Here is a 21274-nt window from a genome sequence, read left to right as displayed (position 1 = left end):
ATCAAGCTAGTGGGAGCAAACTTGTACAAGACATTGAGCCTTCAAAAGAGGTTATTGATAATGATAGAGTTTTGGTTGAACAAAGCCAAGGAAGCTGAAGCTGTTAGGAATTACATTATTGTTGTTGAACCATCTGGTTGAACATGGTATCAGAAGATTCTTATGAAAAATCTTAATCATGAAAAGATAAGGAAGGTAAAGGCTATTGTGAAAGACCTAATGAATCTGGATGCAACTGATTATGAATTAGATGAAGACTTTGAGAACTACATGAATTCAACTAGGCATGAAGATTGAAGATTTCCCTTCATGTATTAAATAGATTGTAATGTGTCAAAGTATGACTGGGCTAATTTGGTGCATGTATTTAATTGATTTTTAAATTTTATTAGAGTGATATATATAATATTAATTAAACACAAGAAAGAGGACATACATAAATAACACAATTCACAAAACAAACAAAAGTTGTTATTTTTTGTACAAGTGAACTAAAATAACATTAATGTTTTATAATTATTATTATTCTTCTGCAAACCTTAATAACCAATTTTGTTGGTCACCCGATCACATTAACGTAAGCTATAAGCTCCCTCTCTGTTTGTGCCTGCGTGTGCGTGTGAATATGCAATTTCTAAACAACCTGTTATCCCCTTACACTACCCGTTTAGATTGTGAAAAGTTTTAGTTATACTTTGAATTTCACCATTCATGTAAATTTTCCATCCTTACCTCTTCAAACATGTGAGAATCAATTTAATATGTTTAATTTAATCTATATGTGTTTTTATCTATATTTTTAATTGTGCAGACCATTGTTTGTGTTATCGTGTGAGTCAAAATAGTACAATAATTATTGAATGCAAGTGTTTCAGAGTAAAAATAATTAAAGACCATTGTGTTTAATTAACTAGATGATATGATATATATGTTAATCATGAATTAATCATTGCCTTTGATGTAATACAATTTTTTATATAATACGATTCACAAAAATACAGATTAAAAAAAGGGAAAATAAATAAAAGTATATATATAACTTACTCCAAGAGTAAGACTAAATTTTTTTCAGATTTCTACAATAGACACTAGTGAATTTTGATTTTCATGCTTCATATCAAGCAGTGTTTCCTTTTTGAGCGACATGATTTTGCTCTTTTTTCTCTTTTTTTTTCTTCAGATTCTTGAATGCATGTCATCTTTTTTTCTCTTGTAAATAATATTATTTATATATATATATATATATATATATATATATATATATATAAATATAAATTAATAAATTTAAAATAAGTTAAAAAAGATTTAAAAAAATTAAAAAAATAATTAAAAACATATTTAAAAAAATTAAAAAAAAAAGAAATAGGAGTAGGCGCCACTCCTAGTGGCGACTTGCCTTAAATTTAAGGGTAGACGCCATCTAGGGTGGCGCCCAAGCCAATTTAGGGCAAAAATTGCCCATAAATGTAAATTTTTTGAAAATATGGATATTTTTGGAATTTTTTTTAAAAAATTTAATATTTAAAAAAAGTTCCTATTTTTCATAATAAAATATCACATAATTTATCTGATTAGGATGATTTTAACACAGATCGAACATTTTCACAATAGTTTAAATTTTTTATTAAATTATAAAAAAAATAAAATAAACAAATTAAAAAAGCAAAAATACTGAAAACAAATTAAAAATTATACTATAAATCATGCAATGTTGAAATGTTCACATCTTAATCTTATAAGGAGAAGCAAGTAGATCTAACATAGAAATCAGGGTTCCATCGTCACAATGAGTGTCTTCTTCATGTCTGACAGCCAAGAATATTAATTCTTGCTATTCACAGGAGGACTTCCCGATACTTTTTTTTTTTCGGTTTTTCATTAAAATGAACATAGAAGGAATTTTGCTAGGAAACAGTTACACAACAACTGACATCACGATTGCGGACCACAAGAAAGAAATCTCAAGTATATCTAACTCACTGAGCTCTAATACCATAATAAATAAATGAAAGACAAGCTTTTTGATATTTTTATTCAACTCAACTCAACTGATAATGAAGCATTCTACATTCTTATACGTGTACATATCATTGACACTGGCTCTAATTTATATAATTGCATATAGTCACATACTGCTTATACCTTTCAAGCTAACCAACCGTAGATTACTTGCAACACAAGCAATGTTTTTTACATTCAAACTATCAAGCGTTTAATGGAATACGCTTGCTGGCAGTTTGGAAATCCATCCTTCTTGAACAATAAAAGAGAGACTCAAGAATTTATCAAGTTCAGGTCCACTCATACTCTTCATCCATTTCACACGTTTTGATTTGTCTGCTCCAGGTCCTGTGCATCCCTCCTCCACAAAAGTAAGGTTTTCTCTGTAGTTATGTTAATTTCACATGTTAGTGCAAGATAGTGTTAATTTGATGATTCACTAGTAAGAATAAAACTTACTCATGCCCAACATATTTGAACTGACTCCAACCCTCAGGTCTAACAACATCTGATAGGTAAGAATAAGCTATGATGACTCTTGCATAAGGTCTCATAGGCCTTCCAAGTTCAGTCTTATATCCTGTCCCACTTATGTTACAATTTTTAAACACAAACCCACTTGGATCATTTGGTGAATTTCTATATTGTGCTGTAATAACCCCATTCTGGTGCAGACTAGATTTTCCGTTTGAAAAATATATTGTACTTGCCTGCATAATTATAAAGGAGACCACGAAAGTCACTTGCGATTAATGATATTTTGTTATTATAAAACGACGAGCAAAAATAAATTTGATTGTATTTCACCTCAAAGAGTGATTGACCATTCCCATATATGAAATCGGTTGAACCTTGGATGTAACAGTTTTTGTAGTAATGGCGACCATCGTCATCGTTTATGGTATCTTGCACCCCAAGAAAAGAACAACTATAGAAAGCACATTTATCTGCATGGATTTTGGCAGCTTTGGCTTGTGTGACGGCAATGGCGTTTGATAATACGGGGCTGTTTAGCGTATTCTATGAATACATAGAGTATAAAAAATGGATTAATTCAATAACTATTATGCTTATAAAATTATTATATATAAATAATTTACCGTAAAAGTTATGCCCTTTGCAACAGTATTGCTTCCTTTTATATCGAAGGTAGCAATTTCATGAGAGCCCCATTCTATACTTGTAGACTGACTACCAGCTCCTTCAAGATAAATGCATGGTTTGTTTTTGGGAATTAAGACATGCTCTCTGAACATAAAGAAATTTGTATCATCTATAATCTATAATTCAATGTATAATAAAAATGTAACATAGAATTATAGTTGAAAAGGAAGAATATACCTATAAACACCAGAGGAAATTTGGATATGAATCCTTTGAGAGTTTCCTTCTGGGACAGAATCAATGGCACTTTGAATTGTTTTAAAATTTGCTATGCCTGATTGACTAACAGTAATGAACCTGAAGGGATTGTTACAATCATCGGATTCACAAACATCAAACACAAGAACTATAAATATTAAAATGGAAACAAATGATTGTAGAGACTGCATTTTCCAATTGAGTGTGTGAAAATGTGGTGGTGCAAACTCAATACAATCATAAGATTTTATAGCAGTAAAAAAACCAGATATAAAATTTATTGGTGGGAAGCTTCAATTTATTTATGGAAAAGATTTACCTACAAAATTCCTTAAATATGGTTTTTACTATTTTCCAATGAAAATGAAAGTATAACAAGTAAACTTAAATGTCCTTTAAAAAGTGAAAATTGAAGAAATTAGTACATATACACTTATATTTTTTTTCATTGAAATATAGTAAAAAAACACACTAAAGAAATTGTATTTAAATACTCCAGCTTGTTTTTATTATAAAAAACAATCACATATAATAAATAATCAAAATATTTAGTCTATATATATTTCAGATAAAAATTATAATTTAATATATTTAAAATTGAATTTTTAAATACAATTCATAGATAATGTTGTTTTTAAATGTTGGATGAAACCCAAACTTAAAGAAAATCTAGGGTAATATACTTATGTCTTAGGTTGTTGGGTTCCTTTTAGTAATTAATCATCTGGCTTTGCTGGATCCTGTTTAAGATCGCTTGTTTTGTATAGTTTTCTTTAGCTAATAAAGTATTTCTTTTTCTAAAATAAAAATTGATTTTTTTATTAAATTATAGATCTGAAATTCATCTAAAACTATGGCTTATTTTTAAGGTATTTTTTTAAATGGTAAAAATTATTTCAAAGTTGTTTTTTATAAATAGAAAAGTAATTTTGACATCTAATCATATAAATATCTTTAAATTTATTTGATCCCTTCAAGTTGACGTGTTTTTTAATTTGATCCCTTCAATTTGACGTGTTTTTTAATTTGATTTCTCAATCTTTTTTTGTTTGAAAATAATCTTAAATATTAAATCTTTTTGGTTTTAATCTTTAAAATCAAAATCTTGCGGGTTTCCTACTGATTTTCTTTTGAGATTGTCTGTGGATTTAAAATTTGTTGATTTTCTGCAGATTTTCACTAAAATCAAAATGACTTTAACATTTAGGGACTATTTCCAAAAATAAAAGATACAAATAACCAAATTGAATTACACGTCAATTTATAGGAAACAAATGACTATGTAAGTCTTAAATTTAAGTATTTTTCTGAAATTTTAATATTAAAAAAATTAGAGTAAAAGAATGGATTCCTCAAATAATTTTTTTGTGAAAAACTATTTTAACAATTTTTCATATAGAGTTTTAAAAAAAAAATTCTAAACTTTTTAAAACAAAAATATAAAATACTCTAAAAATTGTTTTTAAAAAACTAAAACAAACAAATCCTTAAGAGGATATTTTCTCTCAATATGTTTTTTTTTCGGTTTATATAAACTAATTACATATAATGTATTAAACAAATTATTGATACTCTTTATTCAATAAATTTAAAAAATAAATAAATTATGTATTTATAATATAATATCATAGTTTATTGATTTTGGATTTTATTTCTTATTTAATTTGTCTTTTGAAGTTTACTTTTTATTTAATATATATTTTTAAATTCATTTATTTGTGATTGTTATTAAAAAAAAGTGATTTGTAATTTATTTGTTTATTTTGGTATGAACTTAGAAACTTTTACTAAATATAAGGGATTTAAACTCTTATCAAACTTAGTTGATTTAGATGACTCTAAGTGGTTGGTTCAAAGTTCAACTTTTGGTACAAACATTTTTGTATATTTTTCCTAATGTATTAATGATAATAAGTTGTTAATAACTGTCATACCTTAAAATTTGTATTATTGTTTTTTCATTTTTATCTAACTTATGACTTTATTCATTTGCATGTATATTGGAAGCATTTATATCATTCATCATGCATATGTATGTTTCACTCATTTCATCTTCATACATCGTATATTTCATCATTCCATCTTCATCTGCATCAATTAGGTCAAAGGCTCTTTAATGATGAGGTTTTTCTTAAATCAGGAAGTACTTTTAATTTGAAAAATGGAAAGTAGAGAGGTGGTTGACTTTTGGTCAACATGGTCGACACTGCTGACCAGACGTTTGGCCATTATCCTAGACATTCCTAAACATATTCATTATCCATTTTTAAGTCATTACATCGTGTACAAAAGAATGTACCATGTGCATCACATATCATGATTTACAAAAGATAGAATTCCTACTTGCATCCAAAGTATGATTTTGAATCGCTTCGTGTATTAGAATCGGAATGTTTAAATTAAATCATCCAATATTCATTTCACATTTTTTACATAACCTGTATTGTAAGTCATTCAACCTAACTTATATTTTTGATTTTTCGATACATTTTCAATTTCTAAGTGATTCACTAAGTCACTTTTCACTTCATGGGTAAATTCCCTAAGCATTCGTTGGAATTCATTTCCATACATACATTTTGAGTCATAGTTCCCTTTTTATTTATGGTCTTTCAATCCATATACATAAGGTTCAAAAGCCACTAAAAATTGTTTGTACATTTACATGACTTCACTTCACATCACTTTATGTTATTACGAACATATTACTGAGTTCCCATACACAAAAGAATAAAAATAATTACAAGCTCTTCAGTAGTCTTCTTTCATACTCCATTCTTGATCATGCTTGTTCATGCTCCATTGCCATGTGCCGTTGTAAAGAAAACAATAAAAAAATAAGTTAGAAATTATATTCAATTGTAAAATTCAACACTTACATAACATTATACATTCGTATTAATGAACAAAATTCAGCATCATGGACATTTACAAATACACGCAAAAAGCCATCTTCAATTCATACCATTCATTTCTAAAATTCAAAACATGCACATACACTTACATCATATGCAAAATCATTCAAAAGGAAGTCAAATTCAATGCTAAGTTATAAAAATTCACCAATGTTATGCATGTGCCATAAATACAAATTTCATACTATGGATCATTCCCATTCCATTTCCATACAACAAGTAAAACCCCATAAATCATGTGTATTAAAAAATACATCATTCATATAATACATCATTCCATCCATGAACATCAATTAAAATGAATCTATAAGTCATTCATTCATACCATGTAAACCCAAACATTTATTCAACTGATGCCATGTAAATTCATTCAATTTCCCTCACATTGATTAAAATTGTAGCATATGCGCATACATGTAAAATCATATACATCCATGTTTTAACCACCCTAACTACCTTAAACTTGCACAAACTAACTTCTAACCACTTTGGGCAATTGCCCAAAGATCCCCAAAATAGCCCCAACTAACTTTTAGCCCATTCTTAACCTCTAATCATCCATCACCTTGTTATATATTTTCATTCTTCATTCCCCATTAAAGGGGGATTTTTTCTTCACCTTTTGATACCATCAGTTCATCACTTTCTCTCATGTTTTTACTCTCCATTCTTCAACCTTCACACACTTCACATCATAGTTCAAGCATTGAAAAGGGGCAAAAGAATCAACAACAACAAGAAAACAAATGGAAGAAAAGAAATGGTATGAAGATGAGATGAAGATGAATTGAATTAGAAGAATCAATAAGTGAATACAAATATTTGCTTACCGTATTGAATTTGCGCCGCCATGGAAAAACCATCAGAGTTGTCATATCCCAAAATGTATCCTCCTTTTTTCTTCTTTTTACACACCTCATGTGCAGACATAAAATCATATCATGAATGACCATTGTATTTGGTCATGGAATCACAAGCTTGGTCATATTGTGTATTGTATATTAACCATAGGAGTTTGCTTTGTTTTACTTATCAACTAAATTTAACTTCATGAAGAGTTAGTGTTTGTTTTCTCTTGTTATTAAAGCAGGTGATTATGCTTCAAAATAAGCCAAAGTCAAGGACTTTGATCAAGTAAATGCAAGTTACGTCTAAGTGGTGTCAAAGGTGTTTTATGTGGTGATCTCTGTAATGGTAAATCTTTTTGAGATTAAGCTATTAATTAACTTAACTCATAAAGCAAGAGTCGTCACCGCGCTTTTATTATTTCCAAAGGAAAAGGGAAAAAGTATGAACAAAACTCAAAGAAGTTTTAAAACAAAACTAATAAAAGAGACAAGGGTCTGGGTGTTATTTATGCAAAAGATTGGAGAGATGGGAAAATAAATATTTTTTAAATATTTCTACTGTTTGCCAAGATCTTTTGAAGTCTCATGCCTACATACCAACAAAGTGCATTGGAGGATCAAAACCTTGTAGTTCGTGGTAAAAATAACAAAGGTGTTTGTTTGGATTTGATTTTTAATGAAAAGACATATTGTCATTTTAAGGAGAATACTCAACTAGTCACCCACACGTATGAGAATTTTGCATCATCATGAGAAGGGCTCCAACTTGGATAAGGATCGACAAGTATGCCACTAGCTCTCCTAGAGCATAAAGTAAAATCTAGGGAGGAAAGATCTAACCAAGAGATAACAAGCTTTATGACATAAGTCAAGCAAGAATTCTCTCATTTGGATTAAGCTTTAAACAAGTCAGATAAGCAAATAAAATCCATGTACCAGATGAAACTAGAATGACCAAATCAAGTATTCAAAAGGAAGTCTCAAGTCAAAGGTACCAGATGGATTCCAAGGTCTCAAATCACAAGTCCCAAAGAAAAGGTCAAAATCCTAATTCTAAGTCCATAACTCCACAATGATGCCAACGATAGTAACCACAAGTCCATGAATCAGGAGAACCAAGTTTCTTTTTAGGTTTTCTTTATTAGTGTTTTTTCTTTACAAATATATGAAAGTAAAATCCAAATGGACAAAGAACAAATGACATAATCACAAACAATATGATATGAAGTGCTAAACATAAAGTATAAAGTAAATGACATAAAATAAAAGAGTATAAAGTAAATGACCTGGAAATAAAAGTTAATAAAAGTAAAAATGTTAGTAAATGAGGTTAGAAATTAAAATGAAGGATGGCTTGATAATTTTTTGGAGAACACTCAACTATTCACCTACAAGCATGAAAATATGAACCTATACATCATTTATGAGAAGGGCTCCAACTTGGATGAAATCAACAAGTATGCCACTAGCTCTCACAAGTAGAAAAGGAGCAACATTTTCACACAATACCATGAGGAGTAGGAGACTTAAAATCTCTCTTATAAAAATGTATTTACTTTTGGGATAAATTTAGCGCTATGTTAAGCAATCGTAATTGGACTTATGTAGAAGTCACAACTATCTGAGGTCGGTCAATAATAATGTCTGTGTTAATACATGCTAGAGAAATGATATGTAAATTATTCTCCTAAAGTCATGCCACACAAAATAGAAAAGAAAAGGAGATGATCAAGCACAAAGGCTAGGAGGATGGTCCATTACTTAAATCCATACTTCATGACACTTAGGACAAACTTATGTATCAATTGAAAGTACCTTAAATGATTCATGATCACTTAAAAGGTGGATTTGAAATGATGAAAGTTCCTCAAGTACCAATCCACACATCATGAACAAGATGGACACAAACCATCCAATTGATCAAAGGGAAAAAAGGGGATGAAGAGGAAGGAGACAAGAGAAGCCACACCAAAATTGGACCAAAAATTTGATCAAGTCATCATCAAAATCAATCATCCATTTTGGTGGATTAGGATTTTTACCCCATCAACACCTAAGATCCATTGAGTTTGATGAGACTTGAAATCCAAACCATCATGATCCAAGGCCAATAGAAGTTCATAAGGTCACACAAACATAAAATGCAATTAAATGAAATAAAATGGAAAATCCATAAAATCCTTCAAAACACCAAATAAATGGCCAAGAAAATTATGGAAGTTTAGAAATAAAATGAGAAACATGTAATAAATTTTCCAGAATTTTAAAATGCATAAAATTATTTTTAAACCAATTAAAATAAGGGAGAAAAGAGAAAATTCATGAAAAATAGAAAATCAGTGGAATAAAATGTGAAAAAAATAAGATGAAGAAAAATAAAAGAGAATTTTAGAAATTATTTTGGGATTTTTTGGATAAAAAATGAAATTACTATGTATTTTAAAAGGAAAAATAATTAAAAATAATAAAAATCAGAAAAAACATGGAGCGTTGGATCATGCCTCATTAATTGACGTGGCAGATCCAACTCTCCTCAGGTTAGAGAGCATGATGGAATGCGTTGCAAGCAACACACATAATCCAATTCAAATCCAACCAATCAGAATATTTTAAATGTCCAACGTGTATGGCCAAACTCACACGACCTAAAACACTTCGGTCATCTTCTCCGGTGAGCTCTCACCGGAGCTTCATCGTTTGGTAAATTCAGAACACGAGACCACCATCATTGTGATCCTCTTCTTATCTAGAATTCAACCTTATACTCCAAATTCATTTATAAATTCAGAACATGAGTCTTCTCTAGTTCTAGAGTTAAGCTTGTTTGTCTAAGGGATGTCTGTTTAGATTATTTATTCTTTGCTTATTTCTTTCTTTCTTTCTTTATTTATTTATTTACAAGAAAGTTATCTGATTTTTTTTAATAAAAAGATTATTTAATTTCAAGAAAAGACCAAAAAAGGTTTTGTTTTATAATTGTACTCGACATAGTATTACAATTCGGTGCCTACGTACCCTCAAGCGTTATGAGGGATTAGCGTACCGTAGTTCGGCTAGAAAATAATTGTGTGTTTGTTGATTTTATATTTTTGAAAGTTCTCAACACATTGGGGTTTTCGTAGTTCAGCTTGAAAATGATTGTGTGTTTGTTGATTTCAGCACTTTATGTATGAGCTTCCGCTAGGGTATAAACGTTCCATATTGAAATTCTAGTTATCAGACTTTCGATGTCACACGGGTTGTTATGACATCCAATTCTGCACAGACAAGAATTATGCAGAACTTAAAAGTAAGTGCAGTAAATAACACAAGTAATTGTTTACCCAGTTCAGTCCAACATTACCTACGTCTGGGGGCTACCAAGCCAGGGAGGAAATCCACTATTAGTAGTATTAATTCAAAGCTAAACTCCCCCGTTTACAACTCTTCACTTAATCCCTACCCAATGCAATTTCAATCTTACACTAAGATCAGAGTTCCTACTCACTCCCCCTCAATCACCTCAGTGACTACTACCTTTAATCAATATTAAAGACAATTTTGAAGTCACACTTCAAACAACTCTTGATTGTGCTTAACAGCTTTAATCAAGATACACAGCACTCACGCTTAAAAGCTTAGAGTGACACAACACTTACAACTCAATGAACACCCTATACCAATGCAATCATCTACGTGATAATAGCTTGGCTTACAAGATATGTCTAATACAAGACTCACAAAAATACAGCAGTGAAGTATGATGGACACACTAAATCTTCACGTCTCAAAATCCCCAGTTCTGAATGAAGGAATGACTTCCTTTTATATTGCAGCACTTGGGCCTTGTACTTGTATTCTCCTGAATTTAAGGTCACGCGAGTTCCCCTAAATTCCACATCTAGGTTACTAACAAATAGGCTATTTGTTAGGTTCATTAAATGTAGCTTGGTTGTTGGTTTCCTGGATTTTCTCTCAGCTGTTGAATCCCTGAAGAATAGCCTGAGAAAAATGTTGAAACAGAAAAACTAAACAACCTACAATTTAGCATATGCTGTCAGGAATGAATGTCACAACATTCAGCTTGACATCAAGGACCATATGCTATGTCTGTTTTTCCTGAAAACAGACTGTACAAATTTGCTGAACTGTACAGGACCAATCTGTCCATTCTACAGTAACAACTAACATTAATAAATGTCAAAGCATCCAATTTGACATTTACACATTTAGCCTTAAGTCAGTTCTGTTATCCTCTTGAAGAACAGACTTAGAAACATACTGAAGTGTAGCAGAACACCACTCTGTCTATTGTTCAGTATATGCTGTCAATGATGAATGTCATAACATCCAGTTTGACATTCAGACAGTAGGCCTTATGGCAGGTCTGGTATTTCCTTGATAACCAGACTGAAAATAAATACTGAGTTCTAACAGAACACCACCTGTTTTATTCCTCAGTATCTGCTGACAGGGATGAATGTCACAACATCCAATTTGACATTCAATACATCCTGTATTAGCTAATCCTGCAGTAAACTACTCAAGTGTGTCATGACATCAGTCAAGACATCAGAGTACAGCTAGGTATTCTAACCTATAATGCAGTCACACAAACACCTCCACATCATGTCATGACATCAGTCAAGACATTGGAATCCTGCTAGTGTTTTACCATACAATGCAGCCAATTAAACACCTACACATATGGTATGATATACTATCATAGATAACAAGTCTCATGTATACATCGATTCCAAATGCATCTCCGTATTTTATGACCTTGAGTTGTCGACTGGGCATGGCATGTGTTGCTCTAAGAGTACAATGTATTTGGTAAATTGGTGGTATATACTGGCTGTTCAAATCACTTAAATGGAAACAAACAACGGCTAATTAATTTTGACTCTTGAAAGAGGACAAGAATTATATATGTTGATGATAAGTATCTTAATGTTGAAGGAATGGGGAATGCGAAGGTTAGAGTGAAGAATGACAAAACTATTATGATCAAGGATGTTTGGTATGTTCCTGACATGAAGATAAATATGACGAGTGTAGGTCAGATAAATGAGAAAGGGTTCCCAGTTAATATGAAGGAAAATTTCTTTAAGTTATACGATTTTATCAGAAGCTAATTATGCAGTCTGAACAAAAAGCAACAGAACATCTAAGGTGAATGTGGAAATAACTAAAACTAAATGCCTTTGTGTAGAAGGTGCTAAAGGTAATAGTGAGCTATGGCAAAAGACATTAGGGCATCTGAATTTCATAAGTTTAGGGAATCTGAGTTCTTAGAAGCTGGTACATGGCATTCCCAAGATTGTGAAGCCTGAGAAGTCATATGAGGTATGCATGAAAGTTAAGCAACCTAGATTGTCATTTGCATTAGAAGTGGCTCAAAGAACAAAACATGCTTTAGAAGTAGTGTATTCTAATGTATGTGGACAATTTGAAGTACCTTCACTTGGAGAAAACAAGTACTTTGTATCATTTGTGGATGAGTTCACAAGAATTACATGAGTAGCACTCATCAAGTTTAAGCATGAGGTGTTTGCTGAGTTTCAGAAAATCAAGGTGAAGGCTGAAAAACAAAGTGGTCAGAAGTTGAAAATTCTCAGAACTAATGATCGAGGTGAGTATAAATATATAGAGTTCAAGATATATTGTGAGGAGAATGGAATTGAGCATGAGGTTAGTGCTCCATACACTCCTCAACACAATGGTCTTGACGAAAGAAGAAACAAAACTTTTCTTGATATGACAAGGAACATGATAAAAGAGAAGAAGCTCCTTCACACCTTATGGAGAGAAGTTATTGCCACTGCAACATATGTGCTCAATAGGTGTCCAACTGAGAAGGTGAAGGAAATTATTCCTTTTGAGAAGTGGACTAGAGATAAGAAAAATGTAAGCCATCTAAAGGTGTTTGGTTATGTTTGTTATAAACATGTCCCAGATCCTAAGAGAAGGAAGTTGGATGACAGAAGCAGAGTCATGTTTCTTCTAGGGTACAACAGTACAGATGCTTATAAGCTTTATTGTCATGTCACTAACAAAGTTGAATTCAACAGAGATGTCATTGTGAAAGAATCATAAGCATGAGATTGGAACAAGTGTCAATCCAACTCTGGTGTAGTGTTAACACCTGTGTTAACTTCTTAAGATATTTCAGACTCTGGAGAAGAATCTTCCTCTAAAGGAGAATCTGCCTCTTAAGATGAGTTAGGGTATGAAGGTGACTTGATGCTGAAGTTGAGTCTGAAGATGAATTTGACTCTGAAGATGTATTTTATTTTGATCCAAATTCTAATGATGATCCAAACTCTGGTGATAATCATTCCTCTGAAGGTGGTCTTGCCTCTAAAGGTAGTCTAGAATTTGATATTGTTCTAGCATCTGAAGAAGATCTTGAACAAGTTCAGTGGTCACAAAGAATCAGACAAATACCAAGAAGATTTGCAGAGTTTGACATGTTGCAATATATTGAGATAGACTCTGAAGAGGAAATCATCCAGTGTACCATGTTGGTAGACTTTTAACCATTTAGTAATGAAGAAGTTCTCAAGAAGAAGGTGTGGCTGAAGGCCATGAAAGAAGAACTTCGTACTATAGAAAGAAACAAGACTTGGGAGTTGATTGAGCTTCCAAAGAACAAGAAATCTATCAGTGTAACATGGGTTTACAAGTTGAAACTAAACCCAGGTGGATCAATTTCCAAACACAAAGCAAGGTTAGTAGCTAGAGGATTTCTATATAAATCTGGATTAGATTACTTTGAGGTGTTTTCTCCTATAGTTAGACATGAAATAATCAGACTGATGATTGCTATATTTGCTAATAGGAATTGGTCTCTTATGTATTTGGATGTTAAATCTTCATTTCTGAATGGTCCTTTACAAGAAGAAGTTTATGTATCATAACCTCTTGGATCTGTGAAAAAGAATAATGAAGGGATGATGTATAAGTTGCATAAAGCCTTGTATGGACTGAAACAAGCTCCTAGATCCTGGAATCTGAAAATTAATTCATTTTTTAAGCTTCAAGGATTCACAAAATATGAGATGGAGTATGGTATTTATTTTCAGCATACATCTGATATCAATATGATTCTGGTGTGTCTCTATGTTGATGACATATTGCTAACAGGGAGTTGTTCAAATGAGATATCTAAGTTCAAGAAGGTGCTGATGAATGAGTTTGAGATGACTGATCTAGGAAATATGGTATACTTTCTAGGGATGGAGATTTTGTACTCTGGTAAGGGTATAATCTTGCATCAGCTGAAGTATGAACTTGAGCTTATGAAGAGATTTGAGCTAATAAATTGCAACTCTACAATCACACCTGCTGAGACAAATCTCAAGTTGGATTCTGATGTTGAGGGTGATGATGTAGTTTCTATAATTTTTAAATAGTTAGTGGTGTCATTGAGATATCTTAGTAATACCATACTTGACATTTGCTTTGTAGTTGGAATAGTGAGTAGGTTTATGAACAAACAAAACTGATCACATTACCAAGTTGTTGTCAGGACAATAAGGTGCATTAAAGAGATTATGAAGTATGGAGTTTTGTTCCCCTCTGATGCTAAATCTGATTCATAGCTGATATGTTATTCAGACTCTGATTGGTGTGGAGACAAAGTTGACAGAAGAAGTACTTCTGTATATTTCTTCAAGTATCTGGGAGGTTCCATTTCTTGGTGCTCCAAGAAGCAACCAGTGGTTGCATTGTCAATCTGTGAAGCTGAGTACATTACAAGTGCTTTGTCTGTTTGTCAAGTTGTTTGGATTCTGAACTTGTTGCAGGATCTAAATATCAAAGTGACCAAGCCTGTGGAGTTGATGATTGACAACAAGCCTTACCAAGAATCCAGGGATGCATGAAAGAAGCAAGCACATTGACATGAAGTTCCATTTTCTGCGATCCCAGGTTCAAAATGGAGTACTTGAAATTGCTCAATGTAGCACTCAGAAGAAGCTGACAGATGTTCTGACCAAAACAATCAAGACTGGACACTTTATCCATTTGAGGGATGAAATCGATGTTGTTGATTTTAGTCTTGAATGCAGATTAAGGGATGGTGTTAAAGTATAATTCAAATTCAAATAGTTAGTTACATTTCATTTAAGTGTGATGTGAGTTTAGAGTTAATTTGATTTGTATCTAAATTTCATTTCAGATTCTGTATGTGTATATAAACTGAATTTGCATTTCAGTTAGAATATAATCATATTCATTATAACTGATTCTGTTGTGAAAGAAAGTTAGTTAGAGTTTTTCTCTCTTTTTCTCTTCCATCATCTTCTTCATCTTCAATCTTGTGTACCAACAATCTTTACAGGTTGAAGATCACGATTGCAGACCACATCAAAGAAATCTCAAGTATAGATAAATTATTGAGCTCTAATACCATAAAAAATAAGTGAACTCTTGGAGCAAAATGAAAGAGAGAAGGAAGTCCTGAAAATATTATGGAGAATTTTATTCAACTCAACTGATAATGAAGCATAATACATTCTTATTCATGTACATATTATTGACACTTGCTCTAATCTACATAACTGCATATAATAACTTACTTCTTACCTTTCTAGCTAACTAACTTCAAGTAACTTAGTAACTGGACATTGTTGTGATGACTTGCAACAAAAGCAACCACATGTAACTCTCTTTAGCATTGAACTTTAACTGATCAGCCTGCTAATACTTTAATCTAATTTTTTTTTCATTCAAAGTATTAAGCATTTAATGGAATATGCTAGGTGGCAATTTGGAAATCCATCCATCTTGATCAATAAAAGAGAGACTCAAGAATTTATCAAGTTCAGGTCCACTCATACTCTTCATCCATTTCACGCGGTTTGATTTGTCTGCTCCAGGTCCTGTGCATCCCTCCTCCACAAAAGTAAGGTTTTCTCTGCAGTTAAAAAATATTTCTCATATTTATAATGTAAGATAGTGTTAATTTGATGATTCACTAGTAAGAATAAAACTTACTCCTGGCCGACATATTTGAACTGACTCCAACCCTCAGGTCTAACAACATCTGATAGGTAAGAATAAGCTATGATGACTCTTGCATAAGGTCTCATAGGCCTTCCAAGTTCAGTCTTATATCCTGTCCCACTTATGTTACAATTTTTAAACACAAACCCACTTGGATCATTTGGTGAATTTCTATATTGTGCTGTAATAACCCCATCCTGGTGCAGACTAGATTTTCCGTTTGAAAAATATATTGTACTTGCCTGCATAATTATGAAGGAGACCACGAAAATCACTTGCGATTAATGATATTTTGTTATTATAAAACGACGAGCAAAAATAAATTTGATTGTATTTCACCTCAAAGAGTGATTGACCATTCCCATATATGAAATCGGTTGAACCTTGGATGTAACAGTTTTTGTAGTAATGGCGACCATCGTCATCGTTTATTGTATCTTGCACCCCAAGAAAAGAACAACTATAGAAAGCACATTTATCTGCATGGATTTTGGCAGCTTTGGCTTGTGTGACGGCAATGGCGTTTGATAATACGGGGCTGTTTAGCGTATTCTATGAATACATAGAGTATAAAAAATGGATTAATTCAATAACTATTATGCTTATAAAATTATTATATATAAATAATTTACCGTAAAAGTTATGCCCTTTGCAACAGTATTGCTTCCTTTTATATCGAAAGTAGCATTCTCATGAGAGCCCCATTCTATACTTGTAGACTGACTACCAGCTCCTTCAAGATAAATGCATGGTTTGTTTTTGGGAATTAAGACATGCTCTCTGGATATATTGCACAAAGAATATAATGAAATTCGTATCATCAATAATTCAATGTATATGATAAAAATGTTAGATATATTAATAGTTGAAAAGGAAGAATATACTTGTAAACACCAGAAGAAATTTGGATATGAATCCATTGAGAATTTCCTGCTGGGACAGAATCAATGGCACTTTGAATTGTCTTAAAATCTGTTTTGCCTGATTGACCAACAGTAATGCTCTTCAAGGGATTGTTACAATCACCGGATTCACAAACATCAAACGCAAGAACTACAAATATTAAAATGGAAACAAATGATTGTAGAGACTGCATTTTCCAATTGGGTGTGTGAAAATGTGGTGGTGCAAATTCAACACAATCATAAGATTTTATAGCAACAAAAAGATCAGATAAAAAATTTAATTGTGGATTGTGTTCATCAACTTATTCCATAAAGATTCATTTAGAATTCTATTGGCCACTAGAAAAAGTAATTATTTTTTGAATTTTAAAAATAATTTTTATGATAACTTATTTTAAAATAATAAAAGTTATTTTTTTTCTATATTAAAAAATTAATTTATGCAAATAAGTTATTGATACTTTTAAAATAGTAAAAGTAAGTTAAAAGATTAATTTATGCAAATAAGTAATTGATATTTTTAAGATAGTCAAAGTTCTTTGTATTTTTTATAATATACTGATATAAATAAGTTGCTCATACTTTTAAAATCAACAACTTTAATAATAAAGAATTACTCATGAATTTATAACATAATATCACAGTTTCTTGATTTTGGACATTTTTATTCAATATTTAATTTTTCCTTTTGAACTTTATTTTATTAAAATTTTCATAAATATAAATTAATTGGATTTTTCAATTCTTTTTCTATTTTGTTTAAATTTAGAAAGTTTTATAAATTAAAATGATTTTATTTTTTATTAAATTGATCCATGTGAGATGTAAACCATCGAATTCAAAATGATGGAAATGTAGAAGGGGTGAAAACCATCAAATTCAAGTTGGGTGATTGAAATGGAGGAAAAACATCTGGTGTTTATGTGATGCAAAGGTACCGCTCAAGTTGAAGGGAAAATTTTATCGGACTGCGGTGTGACCTACGATTTTGTACGGGACCTAATGTTGGGCGGTTAAGAATCATCACGAGTATAAAGAAGTGTAGCAGAGATGAAGATGTTACAGTGTATGTGTGGTAAGACCCGGCAAGATAAAATTAGAAATGAAAATATTAGTGAGGGTATCGAGGTAGTTCTTATAGTATAGAAGATGATGGAAAATAGACTTAGGTGGTTTGGACATGTAGAGTGAAGACAGGTAGGTTCTGTAGTGAGAAGAGTAGACCATATGGAGAGAAGGCAAACAATTTGAGGAAGAGAAAGACCTAGAAAGACTATAAGAGAAGTTATTAAGAAAGATCTCGATATTAATGATTTAGATAGAAGCATGATCTTTGATAGAACATTATGGTGAAAGTTGATCTATGTAGCCGACCCCACCTAGTGCGACAAGACTTTGTTGTTGTTGTTGCATGTATTAATTAAGCCAAACGTTTGTAAGTTGTAGGTCCATAGTTCAATCCTTAACATTAGCATTTTCTTGTTGTTTCGGGCCGACCAAAATGGTCATCGACCGACCACTCAGAGGGAGTTACAATTCGTTTGAAGTATTTGCAGCACGGGAGAACTATCATTTGGAAAAGTATAGGCGATCTAAATTCAAGATACATCAAAGGGATCTTTGCATCACACGATTAGCAAATAATAAGTTCTTATAACCACCCCACTATGTAAAAGATGACCCTGAAAAATTCAGGTACACAATTTCAAACTCAATTTCCATTCATTATTCTCTCTCACATACTAACTTGAGTGTTAGACTGCTAATCTTGAAGGCCAGTCCTTCCTCCGTTACATGAGAAGCTCATATCCACTGTTATCCAATGCAACCACCGATTCAACAATCAATTATGGTTCTACAATAGAATATTGGCATCGTCTCTAGGAATCGACTTATGATTCTCGTGTTTTCCATAATCTCACATTCTCTCTTTGATCCATTGATAAGTGGTCTTCGCATCGTTATTTCTAGTCATTTTCTCTTATTCTTTAATCACCTTTTGTTCGATTTACTTCTAATTACCATGTTTTATGCTTTGGTTTGTCTGTTCTTGCTACTTTCATGGCCTAATGAGCATCTAATACAAAGATGATCAAGGATAAGCAAAACAAGGAGAAACGACAAAAGATAAATTTTGTCCATAGTAAAACCAGGGAGCTGATACGGCCACACATAGCAACTGCTACAAGTCGTAGTAGTAGAAACCCTAGGCGCTCCCCTTTTCCCCACTCCCTTACAAAAGTTAGAGACCTGTTACAGGCCATCTATGTCAGCTGCTATGGGTCGTAGCAGGAGGGTGAGCAAGATTTATTTTGTTTCCATATTTAGATTGATTTTATTTTATTGTGGATCTTAGGAAATATTTGATATGTTGTAAATTTGATTGAATAGTCATTGAACCAAGGATTTTGTGTATTATTTACTTTTTTCTCTATAAAACTCATAGTCTGTTATAAGTTTTAGGATCCAGATTTTATTGCAGAAAGTTAATCTTAATTCAGGTTTTATTATTCATTCTTCTTCAATTGTTCATATATTATAAATGTTTGATATTAACTTGATGATAAATACCAATTTGATTATGTTTGCCCTCACCATGAATGGGTAGTTCATTAGGGACTAGGGTTTTGGGGATTATCTTATGGCCTCTTGTATGATCTATCACTATCGATAACAAGAATTTTAGGCTAAACTTATTTTATAATACGAGTTCATGCATTCCAACTTCGTTACAAAAGTAAGTGATTCTCAGGTACCGGCCATAGTCTGAAAGGATATGTGTCGATACCAGAGTGCAGATTTTTAAACAACTGAGTCCAATACAGCGAAAGCGCTTTGACGAATTTGAGAAAACTATATAGGTGATAAAAAGTAACGAATTGTCGAAGAATAATCTAGTCGTGAGAAAGCAGGCGGATTATTCATCGTTAATAGGGCAATGCATTGGTGAAAGCAGATATTGTCCATATTTATCTATTTTCTATAATTTAAGTGGAATTATCGTAATATATGTGACATGGATCGTGCAATTGTGTTAGAGTAAGAACCATAACCCCAGGTCCCGCTTACCCCATTTGAGATTTCACTGATTATTCAAATAAGTTGTTTTGTATTAAGTTCTTTTCTTTTAAGTTGTTTTACCAATATCCATATTTTCAATTTCTCTAGATATACATCGATAGGATATAATTTGGTACTTAAACCATTGGTCTTTGTTGTTTGATATCTTTTATTACTTCGCATAAATGTGCACTTGTATGCGAAGAACTCATTCTGTGGGTAACTTAGTTGAGCCCGTACACAAAATCGAGTGTTTCTTACTCGAGACCCCTGAAATCTTATATTACAAGCTATGGTCGATCCGATTGATACTAAGCCCCTTAAGGATTATGAAAATCCCACCGAAGAGGAACCACATTGTAGTATTGTGCACCTACCAATTGCGGCTAGTAATTTTAGGTTAAAACCTTCTTTGATTGGTATGGTGCAACAAAACCAATTTCCCGATTTCCCTTCGAAAAATCCAAATTTTCATCTTTCTAACTGCCATGCCCCAATTTTCCCCCTTATTAAATAAATCATTACATTCATCATGACATTCGCATCATCTACGTAGCATAACATGCATTTCATCTCGCCTAATGCTTAAAATGTTGACCAAAATAAATTTTCCGATCTACAAACAAACTAGTTGAATTAATTTTCAAATATACGTGAAATTACCTGGCAAAAAAATTCGAAATCGAGCTTGAAGACGTCAGTTTTATTAATCTACGGTTCACGTAGTTTAACCTGATGTGCTCGTTTTATTTTTACGACTCATTTTTCGATTTCATTTTGACCAGCCCGAGCCTTTCTCACCGGTAATTTTTCACTTCAAAATTTGATCAAATTTGTTTGTTTTCCAGAAGTTTATTCCATGTTGATCATTTTGGTGCATTAAGTTTATTTCTTCGAGCATTTTTGCACCCAATTTTTATTCATTTTGAGTCTTTTATTTTTATTTCTTTGTCAAAATATTCGTAATAATTAAATAGAATTTTCTATGTTCTCGTTTCGATCCAATTTAAATTATTTAGAATAGCTTGATTTTTATTTGATTTAGTTTTCTTAAATTTTCATTTTAACACTAAAACTCCTCACAAGAGAATTTTCGGCATTGTTGAAAATTAAACACTAGTTAGTAGCATATATATTGATTTGAGAAATTCAGGAAAGGGGACAGACACGACTAAAACTCCTCACAAGAGAA

General features: G+C 31.9%; 1 protein-coding gene across 4 annotated transcripts; it reads right to left on the bottom strand.

The window, feature by feature from the left end:
• Window positions 1-2197: 2197 nt before the first annotated feature.
• LOC127135607 (probable pectinesterase 29) lies at window positions 2198-17265 on the bottom strand. Of its 4 annotated transcripts, none has more exons than XM_051062271.1 (5): window positions 17002-17265; window positions 16750-16897; window positions 2809-3021; window positions 2461-2711; window positions 2198-2384 (listed from the first exon to the last, which is right to left on the bottom strand). In XM_051062271.1, the coding sequence occupies exons 1-5, from the start codon at window positions 17211-17213 to the stop codon at window positions 2213-2215; spliced, it is 996 nt and encodes a 331-aa protein (XP_050918228.1). In that variant the 5' UTR covers window positions 17214-17265; the 3' UTR covers window positions 2198-2212. The 4 variants fall into 4 exon arrangements, with proteins under 4 accessions (XP_050918228.1, XP_050918227.1, XP_050918229.1 ...); XM_051062270.1 differs by lacking the exons at window positions 2461-2711; window positions 2809-3021 and adding exons at window positions 16109-16359; window positions 16457-16669 and having other exon boundaries at window positions 17002-17264; XM_051062272.1 differs by lacking the exon at window positions 2809-3021 and adding an exon at window positions 16457-16669 and having other exon boundaries at window positions 17002-17264.
• Between the last annotated feature and the right edge of the window lie 4009 nt (window positions 17266-21274).

This window comes from Lathyrus oleraceus, chromosome 4 (genome assembly GCF_024323335.1).
Source record: "Lathyrus oleraceus cultivar Zhongwan6 chromosome 4, CAAS_Psat_ZW6_1.0, whole genome shotgun sequence".
NCBI classification, from domain to species: domain Eukaryota; kingdom Viridiplantae; phylum Streptophyta; class Magnoliopsida; order Fabales; family Fabaceae; genus Lathyrus; species Lathyrus oleraceus.
This window is presented reverse-complemented; position numbering and strand designations above follow the sequence as displayed.

Bases quoted from the DNA above. Each gene is read 5' to 3' on its own strand.
- LOC127135607 (XM_051062271.1), bottom strand. From the start codon at position 17,213: ATGCAGTCTCTACAATCATTTGTTTCCATTTTAATATTTGTAGTTCTT. The intron at 3,022-16,749 runs GTAAATTATTTA...ATGTATTCATAG, and splicing joins CAAAGGGCATAACTTTTACG to AATACGCTAAACAGCCCCGT. The intron at 2,712-2,808 runs GTGAAATACAAT...ATAATTATGCAG, and splicing joins ATGGTCAATCACTCTTTGAG to GCAAGTACAATATATTTTTC.